At 34.6% G+C, this 19,988-nt stretch overlaps 1 protein-coding gene across 1 annotated transcript in view; it reads right to left on the bottom strand.

Annotated features, from left to right (window-relative positions):
- The window catches only part of TDRD1 (tudor domain containing 1), a 39,348-nt gene extending 19,643 nt beyond the window's left edge, over positions 1–19,705 (bottom strand). The window contains exons 1-11 of the mRNA XM_070945471.1: positions 19,459–19,705; positions 19,184–19,264; positions 18,478–18,530; positions 17,773–17,917; positions 16,997–17,102; positions 10,129–10,180; positions 6,406–6,507; positions 5,143–5,316; positions 4,241–4,384; positions 3,516–3,678; positions 622–708 (exon numbers count right to left, since the gene is read on the bottom strand). Coding sequence (XP_070801572.1) covers positions 622–708; positions 3,516–3,678; positions 4,241–4,384; positions 5,143–5,316; positions 6,406–6,507; positions 10,129–10,180; positions 16,997–17,102; positions 17,773–17,917; positions 18,478–18,530; positions 19,184–19,264; positions 19,459–19,705 — 1,354 coding nt within the window. The remainder of the gene's footprint in view (positions 1–621; positions 709–3,515; positions 3,679–4,240; positions 4,385–5,142; positions 5,317–6,405; positions 6,508–10,128; positions 10,181–16,996; positions 17,103–17,772; positions 17,918–18,477; positions 18,531–19,183; positions 19,265–19,458) is intronic.
- Positions 19,706–19,988: the final 283 nt, after the last annotated feature.

Raw genomic sequence — 19,988 nt, 5'->3', positions numbered from 1 at the left:
GCTCCCTATTATAATATTCAATCTATGAATGCCAATACAATCAAACCAGACTTTATAAAGGTACATGAAATTCATTAGTGAAAGGGAAGATATTCCCTCCCACCATACAGACTGAACATATTCGAGAGAATAGAAAAACTGAGCAGAAAAGGGGAAAAAATGGATTACAGAAAATTGATTGCAACAGTGATGAGAAAATGTGTACTATCACAAAACCCAGATGTTTTACAGGACTATATTGTCTCAGCCATAACAGCATAAATTGCTGTCTTATGGAAAGGACTTTTAGGCCCTGATTCTAATAAATATCCTACAAAATAGACCAGATCAGGAAAGTGATCTGATTATACTCCTTTCAGATGTGGTATAAACTATTTCCTACTAGTTGTTGATTGTCTCAAAAATTCAAATCCTAGTCCATCTCCCAATGCTGTATAGCTATTCATTCATTTGCATGTTTTTTTTTCTTTTCGAGTCCTCCTTTATAGATTATATGGATGGATGAGAATCCCAAAATGTTGTATTTCCTTCCTAGATCTTAGAATGTTCTAAAGTAGTGCATGTTTCTTGACTTGAACTTTGCCTGATTTCATATAGGGAAAAAAAGCCTGATGAACTTACCCATAACTGAAGTTTCCTTCTTACTATCCTTCTCCTTTGCATTCCAGTCATGCATATTTTCCAAAATAATTTCATGCAAGTGTTTACCTATTAATACGTATAATACTACATATATTACCTATAGTTTATACAAAGGTATTTGCAAAATAATGTTTTCAAAGCCACAATTCTGACTTCTTGAAAAATCATACCTTAGCTAATTTAGTTTAGCAATAGAAAAAATATTGCAGATGAAAACTCTGTTTATATCTTTATAAAACAGATATTTGCATATGCCTAACAAAATAAAAGAAATACCTAAAAAACATAAATTCATTGCAGAGTTAGCTAAATATATATGAACTAATCAATATTAACTATTCTAAACCATTTTTTTCAACACAAACTTTGAACCTTCTTCCCAAAGGATCAAAAAGCATTTATATTTTTTCCATAGTACAGTAGAGATGCAATGTATTTGGGAACTTCAGGCCATATTTTTCTTGGTGAAAGCCTTCATACACGGTCCTACTCTATGGTAGTTACTTGCACACAGCAAAGGAATGAATACACATGGCTATCCAGAAGAATCTTTCTGTTTACCAGTCTACATGTTGGTCAAATGTCTATGGAGATTCTCAATCATCCAGGTCATGGCTGTCCCAAAGGTGCTTTTTCCAAAAAGCAACTGGAGTTTCTTTGAAAATGTTTTATTTCCCTTTATTTCTATTTTAACTAAAGAAGCTTCTTGGATGAGAAGCAAAAAGTTTCCAAAGAAAAAGACCAAGAAAGTCCAGTTGCCTTTTGGAAAAAGCACCTTTAGGACTATATGTTGGCCAGGACTTCCCTCAAGATGGCATGCTGAGCAACAGGTGATCACCCTCTAGCAAACAACTGATGTTGCCAAAGCTGAATACTTGGCAGCTCGTGCCCCAGATTTGAATGGGAGCAACAAGGAACAACCCGAGATGGCCCTCAGATGATTGCAAAACCTTCAGAAAATAGGGATCTTGAAGATGGCAATCTTGGTAGGAGTGATCAGAGGTTTGGGTTTTCCATCTTTTCCTTTCAGCTGATTGTTTATACCTTTTAAGGTATAAAATCTTTTCTTACTCTTTGATCTATATTTTAATCGACTGGTTGAATGCTGATTTATTCTATAACCCACTGCAGGATTTTAATACGACCTTTTTCATTTTCTTACTCTTTACTTTGGAACTCTTAAGTTACAATTTCACGTTTACTTGAAGGAAGTCAGCGGTGACCGAACTCAGACCGGGATAGTGACAATTATTTGATCTAATTTACATTTACCGTATTTTTGGGACTATAAGACACTCCAGACTATAAGACACAGCTAGCTTTTGGGGAGGAAAACAATCATTGGGACTACCACAGAATAAGAATAGAAAGGAAATATTGAAACAAATCTGGTATATATTGAAATATACCAACAAACAAAGTTGGTAATAAGGCAAATTAAAAAAATATATGGAAAGTGTGTTATTTTATTCTGTGGTAGTCCCAATGATTTAAATGAGATTTCCTTCATAGGAAGTATATTAAGATGTACAAATTAAATGTATCAGTCTGAAAACCAGTAACTTGACTCATGAAAAGATTGAAAATTTATAAAGAAACTAATATAGTAAATCTAAATGTATTTAGGATTAATTTCTGCCTAGTTCAATATTTACTTCCAAGTAATATCAATTTGGAACTGTAATATCAAAGGATTCTTTTTAATAATCTTGCCTTCTTTATAGCTGTTTGGCAGAAATTGCTACCTTTGTAATATTTGATCAACTACAGAATCATTTTTGGGATAAATGTTGTGTTACAAATTAAACAAGTCACCGGTTGACACAGTATGTACGCTGGAGTACTACAGTAATGCACATTTCAAAAAAACGAATTTGAAAGAAGTGATTTGGGAAAACAATGTATTTTTGATATTCACTGTAAGCTTAACTTTTGTGAGGTTTCCAATGGGGGGAATCTACTTTAGAGTCACATTAACTTAAACGAGAGGATTATTTAAAACACTTTTTTTTAAGGTTTATATGAAAATCTGAAAAAAATTGACCTAACACAATAGACAGCATTCATGTGAGCTTCTAAACCATGGACCATAAGTCACATGTGGTACCCCCAAGCAGCCAAACTACGTGCTACTGAATGCCTCCAAGCCTCACTGTCACTACCAGGTCCAGTACTTAGTGCTCCACAAACAACACCTGATCAGCATGTCAGGTAGTTTTTTGTATTTATTTTTAATTTATCTACAAATTGCATAGGCCTGTTCTAAATACCGTGTTTTTCTGAAAATAAGACCCTGTCTTAAATTTTTTTGAAGCCCGAAATAAGCACTTGGCCTTATTTTCGGGGAGGTCTTATTATTTTGGGGTGCATGGAGGAAACCAGAGGAAATGGCGGGGACCAGTTGCACATGCGTTTAAATATTTTTGGGGAGGGCTTATTTTCAGGGGAGGGCTTATGTTAGTGCATGCGCTCAAAAGCCCGATTGGGCTTATTATCAGGGGACGTCTTATTTTAGGGGAAACAGGATAATTGCTTTCAAATCATTTTGAAGACTAGAATTGCAAATTAAGAATTATTTTTGTAATAAAATTTAAACATACTTGAATATCGTGAATATCACTTAATATCGTGAATGATTGCAAAATATTTTTAAGTGGCAAAAAATTGCTTATTTAAAATGCCATGGGTAATCTTGCGAAAAAATTAAAGCACAGCAAACAAAGACTTTTTATGCAAAGCATTCAACCCATACTCTTATCTCTTTCAACATGTTTTCTGACATACAATGTAAGAGATTTTGTAAAATTCAAGTTTGTTCACTAAACTTCATTGTAGGAATCCTTGTTTACTGTTATCATATTCATATAATTTACCTGACAAGACAGCATCTACAGTAAAACAAGGCAAATCATCCATCAAAATATCAGTGATAATTAACGAACATTTTTTTCCTATAAGAATTGGAGCAATACGATTCTTGTAGTTTTCATTCCACTGTTTTGTATCAAGAACATTAGCAATGTGACACTTAATGGCCTAAAACAAAACAAAACAAAAAGTTGTTTAGAAAGTTTGTTATCTTAGTTAAAAAAAGAACATAAAACAGCATACTACTATTAGAATATACAGAAGCTCTAAAATAGTCAAAATACAAGCATCTTGGGGGGGGGAATCATGATAATTTCTGTATTTTTAAAAACTCTTTTTAAAAATACCCAAGTGTGCAGCTATTCCAGTGTTCAATACATCTACTTAAAGGTTTTCTCCAAATGCAATAACCTTATTCTGCATTCAGATTATCAAGAATGGAAATCAACATTTATAGATTTATCTATACATTTATCCTTGACCAAGAATCAGGATAAAATTTAATTCCATCAAAAATCTCTTATGTCATAAGTACCGCACAAGACAAAAATAGCTAAACTTTTGATCAATTTCTTTTATTTTTCTAGGAGCAATATTTTCAGACTATTTTGTTACATTATTTTAAAAAAATCAGGTTATATTCTCTTGAAGCCATAATTTGGATACTTAACATATTCTTAGACATGGTACATTTTCCTCAGTTTCTTAAGATATTTAAATTTATACTTACACAAGGTGGAATCTTTGAAATATCTTCGTGCAATTCTTTCATTTTGTGTAGTAGTATATTTTCTCTTTTTCCATAGTCAATATACAGTACTTGAGCGCTCTTTGTAAGGATATCTATCTCTTTTATGAGTACCCTGCACCAAGTCTGAATGTGAACAAATTACTTAGCTGCAGAAAAATTATTCACTATGATCTTCTTTACTAGAAGTTGTCTTCAATTCAAACACTATTTCACAGTATAATTTTGTATATTTAAATTATTTAGTTAATGGAAGCAAATCAAATAATCTGTTCTTCCTAACATACAGACCCATCCTTTCAATAGGCCGTGTATGTTTATATTAACTTCAATATTGCTTATACACTTAAATAATATGAAATATTTCATGTGACACCTATTTTAAACAACAGAAACAAGATTAGAATAATTTCTCTTAATTTTCTGTTATCAGTTTTCATTTTACTGTAAAAAATGAGACCAGAACCATTTGTGCTGCAATTTTCTATGGCATTTCTTGCTTTGGCTAAATTAAAAATTACTAACTATTAAATACCACAATTACGCTTAGTCAACAAATAGCTATGAATCTATTGACCTGATATAAAAAGAAATACTATATTTCTGGTAATCTTTACTTCAAAATAGTCTCTACAGTTGTTCAGTCAAAAAGATATTTTTGAACAGGCTTGTATGCATACCCTACATTTAGTATCTCCTTAAAGAATTCCTTTTCCTGCCTTCCATAATTGCTGCAAAATTCTAGGAAAATACATACTTAAAGAGGTGCCAACAGTGCCCCTACCTCTTCTGAAACTTGCTGCACCCCCAAGTGGAAGCCCTGACATCCATAATAGTCTGCAAAACACTAAATGGTTAGTATGTCTACTCTAAAGTTAATTTACCTGATCCAGAGAATATTTTGCAACACCAACTTGTCCTTTGACAGGAGTATATTCTTCATTAATTCCCTTGTAATCTTTCAGTTTCACTGTTAGTTTTCTAATATTACTTTGAACTTCAGGAGAATTGACTTGTATGTAGAATTCACTAGGATTATGAAAATCTGTTATTGTACCCTAGAAAAGAAACATTTTTTAAAGTTTGTCTTTAACATTAGATTTATTCAATCAAGTACATATTTATCACAACTGAATACATGAACAAAGTTACTGAAAGCATAAAAATTTAAAGGATTCTTATCAAGAATGAAATTAAAATCATTTTACAGAAAGTAAGGTAGTCCTTGCTTAATGACCCTAATTGGGACTGGAATTTGTCACTAAGTTAATTTATAATTACGCAAAACATTATATATGATTGCAGCACAATTGTTCCAATAGTCCTAGTTACGGTTATTAGGCAAAGACTACACTGTTGTTAGGCAAGGACCTCATGCTTCACTTGCCCTTTGTGAACTGCCAGTTCCATCCACTGCTTCTCCAGCCAGGCCTGTTGTGTCTCTTTGGTAGATGAGACTGCACTGCCCTTCAGTTCCTCCCACCAATCTATCTTCCCCATCTCCATTCTTTGGGCAGTCTGCTCTGCCATTTGCTCCCTGCTGCCACCAGGTGATTTTCACTGTTACCTTTCACTCTCTGCTGACCTGGGATCCAGGCATTGGATGCGGGTGTGGGCCAAAAACATGGTCAGAGAGTACAGCTGAGCTTTGTTAGCCAAAGAGGAACTTGCCAGGCCTGGTCAGAGAAGAGGCAGTGGGATGCAGTCAGTGAAGGAAACATGATGGTGGTCCCAGGCACAGGCAGCATAGCCTTGCAATCTTGGAGCAGCAGCAGAAGACAGAATACAACAAAAGTCACTGGAAGGAGGGCAGGCAGTGGCAGAAAATAGAGTGTTCCAAAGGGTAGAAATGGGGGTGGGGGAAGATAGGCAGGTAAGAGGAGTTGAAGTGCGCAATTATCAAATTGCCAACATATCTGATTGCCAACAACCTGAATTTGGATTTGGGGACGTTGGAACTTCCATAACTTTAAGGACGCTTGTCCTTTAAGGACGGTTGTAACTACCATTTGTTTAGCACTTTCACTGAATGTTAACAACAGTAAAAAGTTGTTAAGTTAAGACTACTTGTATTATTAATTTAGCTAGGTCTTTGTAGCTATGAGGATCTTATACAAAATACACTGAAATGTAAAATCAGAACTTACTTTGATTGTCATATTTTTCTTAAGTCCTAAATTATTCAGATCAGACAGCATTATTTTCTTCCCTTGTTCTACATTTTTAGTATTCACTGGTAATATATTTTCCTGTTAGAAGCAAAGGTTTACATTTGATTAATAATAATCCTATTTTCTATTTAAAAGAACTCAAAAAGATTGACTTATCTAAGAAACATAAATCATTGATGAATTTATAAGAGGATTTATCATTTTGAGTATAAGCTAACATTTACAAAGTAATTCTTATTCCTTCCTTCTTGTAATATGTAATAAAATGTAATATAGTTATTAAAAAACTGGAAAGAATGCTTTATAGCTCACTTGCAATAATTCTTGTCAAATTAATCATATAATATTTAAACCATAATTGGCAACTGATAACAAAGTCAGTAAGGAAACTGGCAGAAAATTGCAAGTCCAAGGCCAGCAAACAAGTGGCAGGAGCGCATGGGGGTGCAGGAGAGGCATGATATGGTCAGAGTGTGTGCCACAGATTGCGCACAAGAGATGCCAGGCAGTTATTACAGCTACAATAAAAATGAATATATTACCGAGATTACTATATCTATTTCAAACAATTCCGATAAAAGTGGAAAAAATATTTTGAGGAACTCAATAAAATAATATTAAGATATATTTGGCAAGAGAAAGAAGCAAGACTAAGTTTAAAAATGCTGCAAGATGCAAGGAATAGAGGCGGCTTTGGGCTACCGAATTGGGAATTATATTACCAGGCTGCGGTACTTATATGGGTGAAAGAATGGATTATATTGAGGAATACAAGACTATTGACTTTGGAGAAGCATGATTTTCAATCGTGCTGGCATGCCTTCTTGTGGTATGGGAAAAATAAAATACATGGTTACTTCCAAGGACATTACATTAGGAATGCATTATTGTTAGTGTGGGAAAAAACTAGAGAACAACATTATTTGAGGATACCAGTTTGGCTTTCAACAATGGAAACACTGATTCACCCAAATGTTATTAATATGGAAAATATTGTTAGATACAAGATATCATGAATGAAAAGAGGGAACTCAAAACTAAACAAGAACTGAGCGATCAAGGGATTGATATGGCATGGTACTCACAAGTGCAGATATATTCTCGATATGAGAGATGTTAAACTATACGGATTTTATAAAGAACTGACAGAATTTGGTAAAATATTAACAGGGGCAGAAGGTATTAAATTAGAAAGTAAACAAGTGAAGGAGACAATGATAGTACGGGCAAAAAACTGGCTATACAGTAGTTAGTTAACTGCATATAAAGAAAATGTTTTATAGATGGCATTTTGCACCAGCAAGGTTGGCAAAGATGTTTTAAGATAAATCGGCTAAATGTGGACAGTACCACCAGATACCTGGGTCATATGTGGTGGACATACCAAAGGCAAAAAAATATTGGACAAAAATACATACGTGGTTGGAAAAAATGATGAAGCAGCACACTGACTTAAAGCCAGAAATATTCTTGTTGGGATTTTACCCGAAAAATATAATAAGGAGAATGCATGTTTAATTATCCTTATATTAACTGCAGCTAGAATTGTATTTGCACAAAATTGGGAAAGTGAAGAGATTCCCATAGATGAAAATGCGATTAGAATGTGTAGAAATAAATAGACTAGTGCTAGCAATTAAGGAAAAAGAACAAATTGAATATTACATGACATGGGACTTATTTTATCAATGATTAGACAATAAAAATGGAAGTCAGCAATAGGGAAACAAAATACCATTTTAACCAAGATTAGTGAAATGAAGAAGATATGTTGAGAAACAAATACTATGATTATGTTTAATATTATTTTAATAGTATAGAATTAATGTTAAAGTAATGACTTTAATGGCTGTAAATTTTTATTATTATTTTATAAAGATATCTGTACCCAGACGACACACTGTTTAATTGAAGTTGGAATTATTATATTGAAAAAAAAGATATTTTTAAAAAAGATGCCAGGTAGATCAGGAAGGGTATAGCAAGCATGCATGAATGGTGTAGCGCAGGTAGGTATGAGCGGCTGGCATAAGTGCAAATAGTTTGGGGAGGTTGTGTGGATGAGGAAAACTTACCCTAGCTACTTGTGATTTTCCCAGTTAGACCATTGACTTTCTGGGGAAAGCCAGCAAAGGTGTTTGCAAATGGCAATCACGCAATGCTTGGGTGCTGGAAAACATGTCATAAATGCTAACTGGTTGCCAAGCACCCAGATCATGATCACGATTGCAGGGGTGCTGCAATGTAACTTTGGGGACTGTGCATATGTCCCTTAGATCAGCATTGCTGTAATTTTTAATAATCATTGAATGAATGATTATATGCAGTAGTGAAATCTGAACCGGTTTATTACTGGTTCGCTGGCTGCGCATGTACAGTGCACACCACGCACCAAATGTGCAGTGCACGCCAAGAGGCATGTGGTAAATAGAACAGCGCACGAGGGGGGATGATCGGCCAAAGAGGTTGTAGAAAAAAAATACTTTTAAAAGTTAAAAAAAAAGCCTCTGATGATCATGCAGCTCAGCTGGGCATGGGGGGGGGCAGGGATTTTTGCTACTGGTTCTCCAAACCACCCTCTATTGCTACCAGATCAGGTGATCCGGTCCGAACCGGGAGTATTTCACCCGATTATATGTCAAGGACTACATGTACTGGCAAAAACATCTTGAAATAGAAGATAAAGGTTTCCCTCTCAGTCATGTCCGATTCTAGGGCATGGTGCCTATCTTTGTTTCTTGGCTGAGGGAGCCAGCGTTGTCTGAAGACAATTTCCATGGTCATGTAGCCAGCATGACTATATGTCAAAGGCGCACAGAACACTTACCTTCCCACCGAAGTGGTACCTATTAATCTACTTGCACTTGCATGCTTTTGAAATGGTAGTGGGTAGGAGCTGGGCCAAGTAATGGCAGCTCATCCCACTGCGAGGAGCTCAGGTCTTAAACCCAGGCTCTCAGTTCTCCAGCTGACAAGCTCTGGGACTGTAACCACTGAGCCATGACTCCACTGAAATATTAGGTGAAACTAAAATAAAACCAATCAGCAGTGTTACTTTCTGTTTCAAAAAAGGGCAAATGTATTTGTTATACTACATTAAGAGAAGTGTACTTTCCAAATCAGGAAAATTATCAGTTTTGTCTTTATCTATTTTGGTCAGATCGCAACCTGAAGAGCGTTCAGTTCTGATTATTGAATTTTAAGGGTTCCGAAAAACTGGAACCGGTTCACTGAAGAGCAGCAAGTATTATCAAACTCTAGAAACTACATCCTATGAAGAGAGGCTGAAGCACCTTGGCCTCTTCAGCCTTAGGAAGATAGAACGGGAAAATTATAGCTCTTTCCAATGCAATAAACTGTATTACTGTGAAAGTTTGGCTTTCTCATGGAATAATTTAAATTCTAGGAAGAAAAATTCCACTTGAAGAAACAATCTAACAATAAGAGCAATTTTTCATTAAAGTGATAGGCTTCTCTTTACTGATTATCCTGAAGCAGATGTCTGAAAACTATTTATCAAGGATATTATGTTGATTCTTGGTTGTGCTAGGACATGGTAGACTAGATGGTTTGAACCAGCCCTTTCCAAATGCATGATTTTAGAAAAATGTTACAAAGAGAAAGGATGAATATGCAGGCATCATCAGAATAGTATAATGAGGTTTTTCAACCACAGAAGAGAAATTCCTCTTACCATACCTTTTTATTGCCTTCATCCAATGATTTTCTACAATATTCAGCTTTATTTGTACTAAAAAGAATAATTTCATTCATTAGTACAATGTACAGTTCAATTGCAAGTTTATTTCATTTAAAATGAAATAAATACAATTTATGTTGTGTCAGTATAACTTTGTGCCACTTTACAAACTTCTAGCTGATCAAGAAATACTGCTGTTTCATATGATGCTTTAGCATCCAAATCTGGATTTGCATAAACCAAAATTCAGTAACATGTCCAAAACAGAATCTCTAAGAATAATATTAAATCATTTAATTTAAAAAGGGGCAGGAATAAAGGCTAACATGATGGAAATGGAAATCCCAATGCTCTCCTAAACACATAAAATCCTTGACTGGAACAGCAAGCAAGGAACAAAAAAGAACTGCCATATATGGTGGTTCCAGAACAACTGAGCCAAGGAGTTTAAATACTACCGTATTTTTCGGAATATAAGATGCACCGGAGCATAAGACGCACCTACCTTTTTTGGTAAGAAAAAGAAGAAAAAGAAATCTCCCTCTGCCTCTACGCAATTTTGCCTCCTTGCAGCAAACAGCAAGCTTTACTTTCATTTTCGTTTTCAGCATAGCTTGATTAGCACAAGGAAAAAAAATCTGCTCCAGCAATTTATCTCTTTGCAGCAAGCAGCAGAACCTGCGCAAAACTGAGAGCAAATCAGCTGAGAGTCGGGAGGCCGATCCAATTAACTTGTACTAATTAGGCTGTGCTGAAGCTGAAAGGAGGTGTTTTTTCTTGCTGTTTGCTTGCAAGGAGGTAACTACTGCGAGGCAGAGGCCAAAGGGTGGGGGCCAGTGGGTGGGCGGGGATACATTCGGTGTATAAGACGCACCTAAATTTTCACCCCCTTTTAGGGGGAGAAAATGTGCATCTTATACTCCGAAAAATACGGTAATCAAAGAGTGTGCAAAATATTTCAAATTCAAATTTTCAATCTGCCGGTAGTCCGATAACAGTTCTTACTGGAATATTTCTGGTAAAACAAAAAATGTTATTCTTAACTTGGAAGAGACTGTTTCAAGCTGGAAAAAGCAGCTTTGAGCTAAATAGATCTCAGAGTCTAAAGATTTTGCACAGAAATACATAGAATACTTATTTTTTTATTGTCACCAGCCTGCAAGGTGGTTAGATCAAACTTGAGAAAAGATTGCCTCAAACATGCATGGTACTTCACTGTTCCAATCTTGAATAAATATATTGCAGAGCAAGTACAACTATACAGATTGTACTTCTCAATATAAAAACTCTTTTCGGGGGAGTAAGTCAGATGAAAAAATAGTACAGCTAAAGAATTATAGAAAATTGGATCAGCTATTTCCTATAAACAGCTACAAAATAATCTCTCAAATTATTTTTTTATTAAGCAAAATGTTATGAACATATCATGAATTCCTAGAATGCTGTTAAATAAACCGGGGGGGGGGGGGGGGACCCTAAAAGAAAAAAAAAAGCATATTGCAATTAAAGATAGCAATGGTCAGAGTCATATAAAAACCAGATATGAGAGAATTTGAATGTTTCTTTCAACCATTATATTCCTTAATTATTTTTAATTATTTTAATTTTTAATTATTTAATAATAATTATTTAATAATTATTAAAGCATTATTTTTAAATTATTTTAAAATTGGGTCATTTAAAACAAAACATTTAAGCCACCCCGAATCACTGTTGCCGTTTCAGAAATTTTTTGAAATCTTTAAAACTATTAAAAATGGAAAATTTCTAAGTTCTGATGCATAGAGCAATTTAACAATAAATTTAAAGATGTCTTAATACCTGAATTTTTAGTTTACTATGCAATTCTTGCATTGGAGGGACCCCTTACCAGAGTCCTGGAAAGGTAGCTGTAATATTTAAGCCAGGTAAACATTTTCAGGAATTGAGACTTAGAGGATCATTTCACTTAATATAGTTTTCAAAATCTACAAGAAATTATTAGCTAATCACCTAAAATGAGTGTAAATAAAATTACTCACATAGATCAATTTGGTTTTTATTCTAAAAACACATATATTCTCCCAACTAGTAAAAAATTATTACACAAATTGGCAAAATGAATGTAATATACAAGTTTGATTCTCTGGAATTAATTTTTAAAAAAATAAGTACTGTTAGTCCTGTACTTGAAGTCAAAATTTCCCTTCCTAAGCAAAACAATTGTTATGTGAATTTTGCCCCATTTTATGACCTTTCTTGTCACAGTTAATTGAATCACTGCAGTTGTTAAGTTAGTAACAGTTGTTAAATGAATCTGGTTTTCTCATCAACTTTTGTCAGGTCACAAAAGGAGTTCACATGGCACTGCGTCATAAATATGAACCAGTTGCCAAGCATCCAAATTTTAATCATGTGACCATGGGGATGCTACAACAGTCGTTAAGCATGAAAAAGAGTCATAATTGACTTTTTTTTCAGTCCCGTTAACTTCAGTCACTAAATGGTTGTTCAGTCGAGAACTATGTTACAAAAATATAAATTTAAGGCTGGCTTTCGTATTCATCTCTTAATTACTAAAATGCTCACTGTCGTGAGTGAAGCAATCATCATAGGGGAACAATTTTTGAAACAAGATATCTCAAATGGGCTAGCTTATAGAACATGTCCATGAGTTCTGAGGGAATGAAATTTGAGGAATTTGGGGCTGCTTAACTGCTACTGGCTGCTGAGCTTCATTTTCAACATTCTGTGACATTTCCCAGCCACTTTCTCAGTCCTTTGTTGTCTCTCCCACCCAGGAGCAGCCACTTACTTGCCTGCTGGGAAGGAAAGGGAAATTTCCGATGCCTCCTACCAGATTCCCGCCAGGAAACAGAATGGGGAAGCCAACAGAAAGTTGGAAGTCGCTCCTGCTACCACTTATTTGCCTACCCTCGGTCATTCTGTTTGTTTAGATACGGAAATATCTCTGAAATGATGATTCAACAGGGAACAGATTGTATAGTGGACAACTAAAGCTCACATAAAAGTTAACAGTTATTACTCTATTCTATTGAAAGATTTTATAGTAATTAAACTGCTTTTTATCATCTTTATTATTTGATGTAGCTATCGTAAATCTGACAACAGAACCAATGAACAGATTACGGCATACAATTGCTGTATTTTTCGGAGTATGAGAGGCACCGGAGTATAAGATGCACCTTAGTTTTAGGGAGGAAAATAGGGGGGAAAATGTCTGCCTATCAGATATTCATCCGGTTAGCATCTTTAGCCTGGTCAGATTCAGCATATTAGTTCACTCGCTGGTTTTGAAGTTGGGCTGATTGGGATTAAAAAACAGCTTATAAAGCACATCTAATCGTCGGAGGGAGCAGTAATTAGAAAAGCAGGCAAAGCGCGGAAAATCGCTTCACTCATAAGCGCTGTGCTGGGGCAAAAAACAGCTTCAAAAGCACAGCTGGTTGTCAGAGGGAGCTCTAGTGACTAAAGCAGGCGAAGCATAGAAGAGGTAAGAGAAGGCAGCAACTGTTCCGGATAGCCATTTTGGGCACCGCGCATCGTTTTTTCAGTCTCCAAACGTGTCGCGTTTTCGGGCGGCGAACAGCAGCAATGTGTTTTGGCGATCCCCACAGCATACTTCCCTTAGATCAGCATTTGGAGCGTTTGGAGGCTGAAAACATGACGCATGGCGCCCAAAAACACAAGTCATTGTCAGTGGCAATCTCTGCAGCTAGGAAGAAGACGCACGGAGGCCAAAGGGTGAGGGCTAGGGTTACATTCAGAGTATAAGACGCAACCAAATTTTCAGCCTCTTTTAGGAGGGAAAAAAGTGTTGTCTTATACTCCGAAAAATACGATAGGTAATAAGAGCTATCTTTGAAATTTATGATATAGTTCTGACTCTTTTCAACACCTCCCATTCAGCTACCCATATCAATAAAAGAAATTTGAAGTTCAAATTCAAAAGGAAGTTCAAATTCAAAATCAATTTAGGGATTCCAATTATATATAAATGTTCATAATATCATATCATATAGCCTTTATTGTCATTGTACATTAATATATACAACGAAATTGATTTAGCCTCCCTGCTGCAATCCATAACAGAAAATACAAAACAACATAAATAGTATAGAGAATAATCCCTATACAAGTAGAATAATTCCTATACAAGTAATTGGGGGAAAAAAGACGTAGTCATATGTTTCCGTATGTGCGTAGAGTGATTTGTGTTTAAAAGTCTGACAGCCCATGAGTAGAAGCTGTTTTTAAACCTGTTTGTCCTGCTGGCTATGTTTTGATGTCTTCTGCCTGATGGTAGAAGCAAAAAGAGACACTGGACAGGGTGTGAATCATCCCTAAGTATCTTCCTTAGTCTGCTGAAACAGCGAGAACTGGCGATGTCATCTAGTGGTGTTAAGATGGCAACTGATGGTTTCTTGTACCAAATTTGATCACTCTCTGTAGTGCCTTCCTGTCTGCAGCTGTTAGATCAGTATACCATACTGTTATACAGTATGTGATAACACTTTCTATCATAGACTGATAGAAAGAAGTAATCAGCCGTTGTTCCACCTGATTTTTCCGCAGGACTCTTTTAAGAAAATGAAGTATTGTTGAGCCTTACTAACCACCAGAGACGTGTTGCTTTTCCAAATGAGATCTTGACTAATGAGCACTCCCAAGAATTTAAAAGAAGAAACCCTCTCCACACAGCCCTCTCAATATATAGTGGGGTAGGTTCCTCTCTGTGCTTCCGGAAAGCTAGCACCATCTTTGTTTTGCTAGTATTTAGATGCAAGTTGTTTTTTGAACACCATATGGATACCTTCTGGACTTCTTCCCTGTATGCTGATTCGTCTCCTCCAGTTATATTTAGGGATCAATATTACCAAAATATTAATGTTTATCAATAATCTTATGTCTATAACAAAGATATTAAACAAGAAAATGAAAAGTTGGGCTAATAATATTTCAGGATGGTTTGCACCTGCCAAAATGAAAATCCTTCAAAGTTCAATTGTTTATTTCAATACTTATCAGTGGAAATTCCAAAACAGATTTTAATATATTGGCATATGCAGGCAAGAAAGAACTTGGAGAACTGGACAATCACTATGATCTGACTCATATGAAAAAAAGGAAGGGAAATTAAATAAAGAAGAGACAAAGCAATAAAAGATAACAAATTACCATGGTTTTCTTGGTATCAATTTAAATAATTATTGGATAATACAGAAATTATAATTTCATTAGTTAGGCTTTACACCAATTTTGAGAATTCTTAACTATCTAGACCAGAGGTGTCAAACTCACGTCGTCATGGCAGCATCACATGACGTAGCAGGACATTTCCCCTTTGCTAAAATGAGGATGGACATGGCCATCATGTGACACATCAGCCCGTGGGCTGGGAGTTTGACAGCCCTGATCTAGAACAACCAAAAGGATGGATTTCAAAAATAAGTTACAATTACAGATTGTTGACATTTGATTTATTAGATTGACACATATAATTATTCTTCCAAACTCTGGAGAGGTTGTCATTAATTTATGGTGGGTCTGTAACGAAGGTAGTTGACGTATGACAATCATTTAATGATGATTCAAAGTTACAATGATCTTGGAAAAAGTGACTTACAACATTTCCTCAAAGTTATGACCATTACACCACCATTCGGATGCTTGGCAACTAGCTCACATTTACAATAGCTGCAGAATTTTGTGGTTACGTGATTGTGCTTTTTAACCTTCCCAGCTGGCTTCTGAGAACCACGATTCGCTTAATGATCACAGTGATCTGCTCAACAACTGCAGTAAAAATGGTCATAAAATCAGGTCCACTCATGTGATGACTTGCTTAATGACTGCATCATTTAGTGTCCAAAATTCCAGTTCCAATTATGGTAGTAAGCCATGGACTACCTGTTCCCCTCAACACAACTCCCCCCGCCGAAAAAAAAACCCCAACTGGAGAGACAAAAGAAATGAATCTACCCAGTGTTAGTGTTTTTGCGCTTACTTAAGGAATTGGTTTAAAGATTAAAAGCTATTTATTAAACCTTAACAGCGAAAGTAATATTCACCTGAAAATAACATTGAAAAGATAATTTAGATAATTAGTAACTTCTTAGGATAATTCTTAGATAATTTAATAACTTCTAGGAAAGATCACAGATAAAGTTAAAATAATAAAATTATTTTATTTGCTGCATAGTGGAACAGTGGTTAAAATGAAGTATTGCAGGCTAGCTCTGCCCACTGTCAGGCGTTCAATCCTGACTGGCTCAAGGTTGACTCAGCTTTCCATCATTTCAAGATTGGTAAGAGGAGGATTCAGATTCTGGAGGCAATATGCTGACCTTGCAAACCGCTTAGAGTGCTGTAAAAGCATTATGCAATGGTATATAAGTCTAAGTGATATTGTTAGTGCTAAAATACCAGAAAGCGGGAACCACAATTCTATAAAATGTACTTGGATTTTAAATTTTATATTAATTCCAATAGATCTACTACCAACAATCCTTTAGATATGTTAAAAATCAATTTGTATATTACTTGTTTCTATCTACTTTCTAGTACATCTTTTTCTTATTCTTTTAAGTATCATCAATTTATATTATTCAAATACTTGACAGTGTTTGTCAATCAGTTTAATAAAAATTTAAAAAGTACACCACCATAATCTGAATATGCAACTATATGCCTATCTGAATAAGAAGTCTGCATGATGCGACTTTTTTCTTCTGAATCAGAGAACTTTTTAAAATTCTATAATCATTAATTATTAAAATTGTAATTGCACATTATTACATATAATTGATCGATGAATTAAAAGTTTACAGCTACCATTTAAATTTCAACTGTAATCCATTAACTTACTTCGTTTTACTTGGCTTACAGACAATATTATGTATTTGCCAATCTTTCATCTGACAATTTGCAGAACAGTAACAGACCTGCTTACACTGAATGCATCTTAAGGATCCTAAAGAGATTACAAAAAGATTATTGGGATGTCAGGAAAAAAACTTCTTGAAGAGCAATGCAAACAATTGCCATGTATCAAGAAAGAACACTACAGGTGTAGAGAGTCATTAGGAGTTAAGGTCTAGCTGAAATCATTTTCTACATTTCTTATATATCAAGACTGAACCAGCCACCTACAAAGAATACTTAACTTGTTAAAATTCTTGTTATAGACAACTGTTACCCTGTTTCCCCCAAAATAAGACATCCCCTGATAATAAGCCTAATCGGGCTTTTGAGCAAATGGCAATAAGGCCAAGCACTTATTTCAGGGTTCAAAAAAATATAAGACAGGGTCTTATTTTTGGGGAAACACCGTATAAGCTTGTACTAAGAAAGCTTTGTACTCAGTTTTCCTAATAGTAGTTTCAAGTGATAAAACCATTATTTCAGTAAACTCAATTCAACTTATATGTCTATATTTGTTTTAATTTGACAGATATAGTCTGCAGTTTCCCTAAGGTTACCTAGGAAATTTGTGGTCAGACTTCGGTATTTCAACTGACACCTGAATTTACATTAAATTCATTTCACTTAAACGTTATTAGCAAAGAGCACTTTGATCACAATTTTAATCAACATTTTAAAGTCTGCATTATTTTATCACAAATTAGTTAACAAAAACTTACCAAACTGCCCACAAAAATGGCAAGTGGTCTGATATAAAGGACTTAATGGACTGAACTGTGAATTATAGCTGATAGGTAAAACTTTGTCAGGAGAAGTTGATAAATGCATTGTTTGTATTAATGCTGAGTCAGATACCTGCAAAGCCTATTGACAAATATAAACATATCTTTGTCTTAAATTCGTAAGATGTTACTATTGTAATATTTTACATTAAAATTCCTAATTTCTCAGAAAGCCAAACTGATACAGAATACATAAAATTTATAAGAAAGTATATATCTCTCAGAGAAATAAACAACTAGGCCAGGTTTTCTTTAAATACCTGAATAATATGTTACATATGTTGAATAATATATGTTACATTAATATAAACCAAATTACAGTTTAGTATTAGGTATGAATCTAAATCCTGCCCACCTATCAGTTTGTAAGCATGCAATTATGAGTCAATAAATAAGTAGGATGATAACAGCATTCCATGCATCTCAGCATATAGTCATGCTGGACAGACGAACACAGAAATGTCTTCAGACAACGCTGGCTCCCCTGGCCCAGAAACAAAGATGAGCACTGCCCGCTACAGTCAGACACCACCTTTACCTTTATAAATCAGACACTAACTTGACAATAACATAGTTTATTACAATTAACAATTATATTAATGATGACAATAGGACAGAGTAAAATTGTTACTGGAAACTTACAGGATTTCTTTTCTTTGCAGAGGATAGCAAATTATTCACGACTTTGACATTCCCTACAATACAGAAATGAAAATGTTTAGAATCAAATAATTTAACAGATTAAATATATTTTTAAATCATTCATTCAATTTTATATAGTTTTTCCATCAGAATAAAATGCTTATCCAGAAATAACCTAAGGTAGCCGTAGATGGGAATTATTTCTAAAGTTAATGAGGTTTCCCAGTACAAAAATTTCTAAATTCTACAATCACCAAGGAAACAAGATATTTATAATCAACAGTGGACTTCAACTCAAGGGAGCATGAAACCATTAGTTAGCCTTCATTTAGCGACTGCCTTGTTTAACACCATTTATAATTACAATAGTAATGAAAAAGTAACTTTATGACCAGTCCTTGCATTTAGCATATAACCTTCATAGGTCTATAAAGCTGTTGAAATAAGTTCATAATCAGTTTCACCTATTGATCACTTGGCTTAATGAGCAAGTTGCCAATCCTAATTGTGGTTAAAGGAGGACCACTGTGATTATTTTTTTTAGCATATAAATGATCCATATAGTCACAACACTCAAGGAAACAATTATGTCCAAAGTTATTATTCAATAAAAGCACTATTCCCAATATTTGCAGATAAAGAATGAATACAAGATTATAGCATACTTTATTCCAATTAGTTGGTTTTCTTACCAAAATGTACATACCTTCTGGATCATTGAGCTTTGATCCTGGAGATTGGAAAGGTGGGGGATGGTTGACAAATTCCAGAGAATTTGCTCCAGGAGCTTTACATGATGAAAGAACAAAATTATCCAATTTTTCAAAAGGAAAACAATTTTTAGAACCACTTACAAATAAATGAAATTAACCAAAACATAACATTCCCATTTTTCAAGATCTCACAAGATAAAATTACAAAATGAAATTACGTAATAGAGCACTACAAAGTACATTAAATTTAAGGTTTTTTTTTCCTCACCTTTCATTCCCCCTCCAGCCATATTTAATGAAACAGTTTTGTGATCATAGCCATCATGGATATTTTCAACTGAACCATTCCAATTTGCAACAAATAATTTTGCCTGTTCACAAATTGAAAAATTGTTGAGCAATGGTGGTACTTTATCATCAACAAGTACAATATTTTTGAAGTTGGGGCTTGTGCTGGGACTTCTCAATGACTGATTTGGACTTTTCAGATCCTTTATCTGAAGCCTTTGTTCCATTTTTCACACATCTATATTAGAATCATTTCTTTACAATTTCATGGATAATTTAATAGCTAGGAAAGTAAAATAAAATACATTAGCTAAACAATTAAATTGTACAAAAAAAACAATCCTCAACATAATTTAGATATTTCTATTAAGTGCACAGAACACATGCTAAATCATCCAAACCCTCAGAATGTAGCACAATATTTGTAACAATCCTTTAAAATGCAAAAGAACAATTTAAGTTTTGAAAAATATTTTCAAATGGGAATCTGATATTAAATGCTTTGGACCA

Source organism: Pituophis catenifer, unplaced genomic scaffold (assembly GCF_029215685.1).
Source record: "Pituophis catenifer annectens isolate HBS135680 unplaced genomic scaffold, rPitCat1.0.hap2 SCAF_6, whole genome shotgun sequence".
In the NCBI taxonomy this organism is placed as follows: Eukaryota; Metazoa; Chordata; class Lepidosauria; order Squamata; family Colubridae; genus Pituophis; species Pituophis catenifer.
The sequence above is the reverse complement of the archived record's forward strand: the minus strand, read 5'-3'. Positions and strand labels throughout refer to the sequence as shown.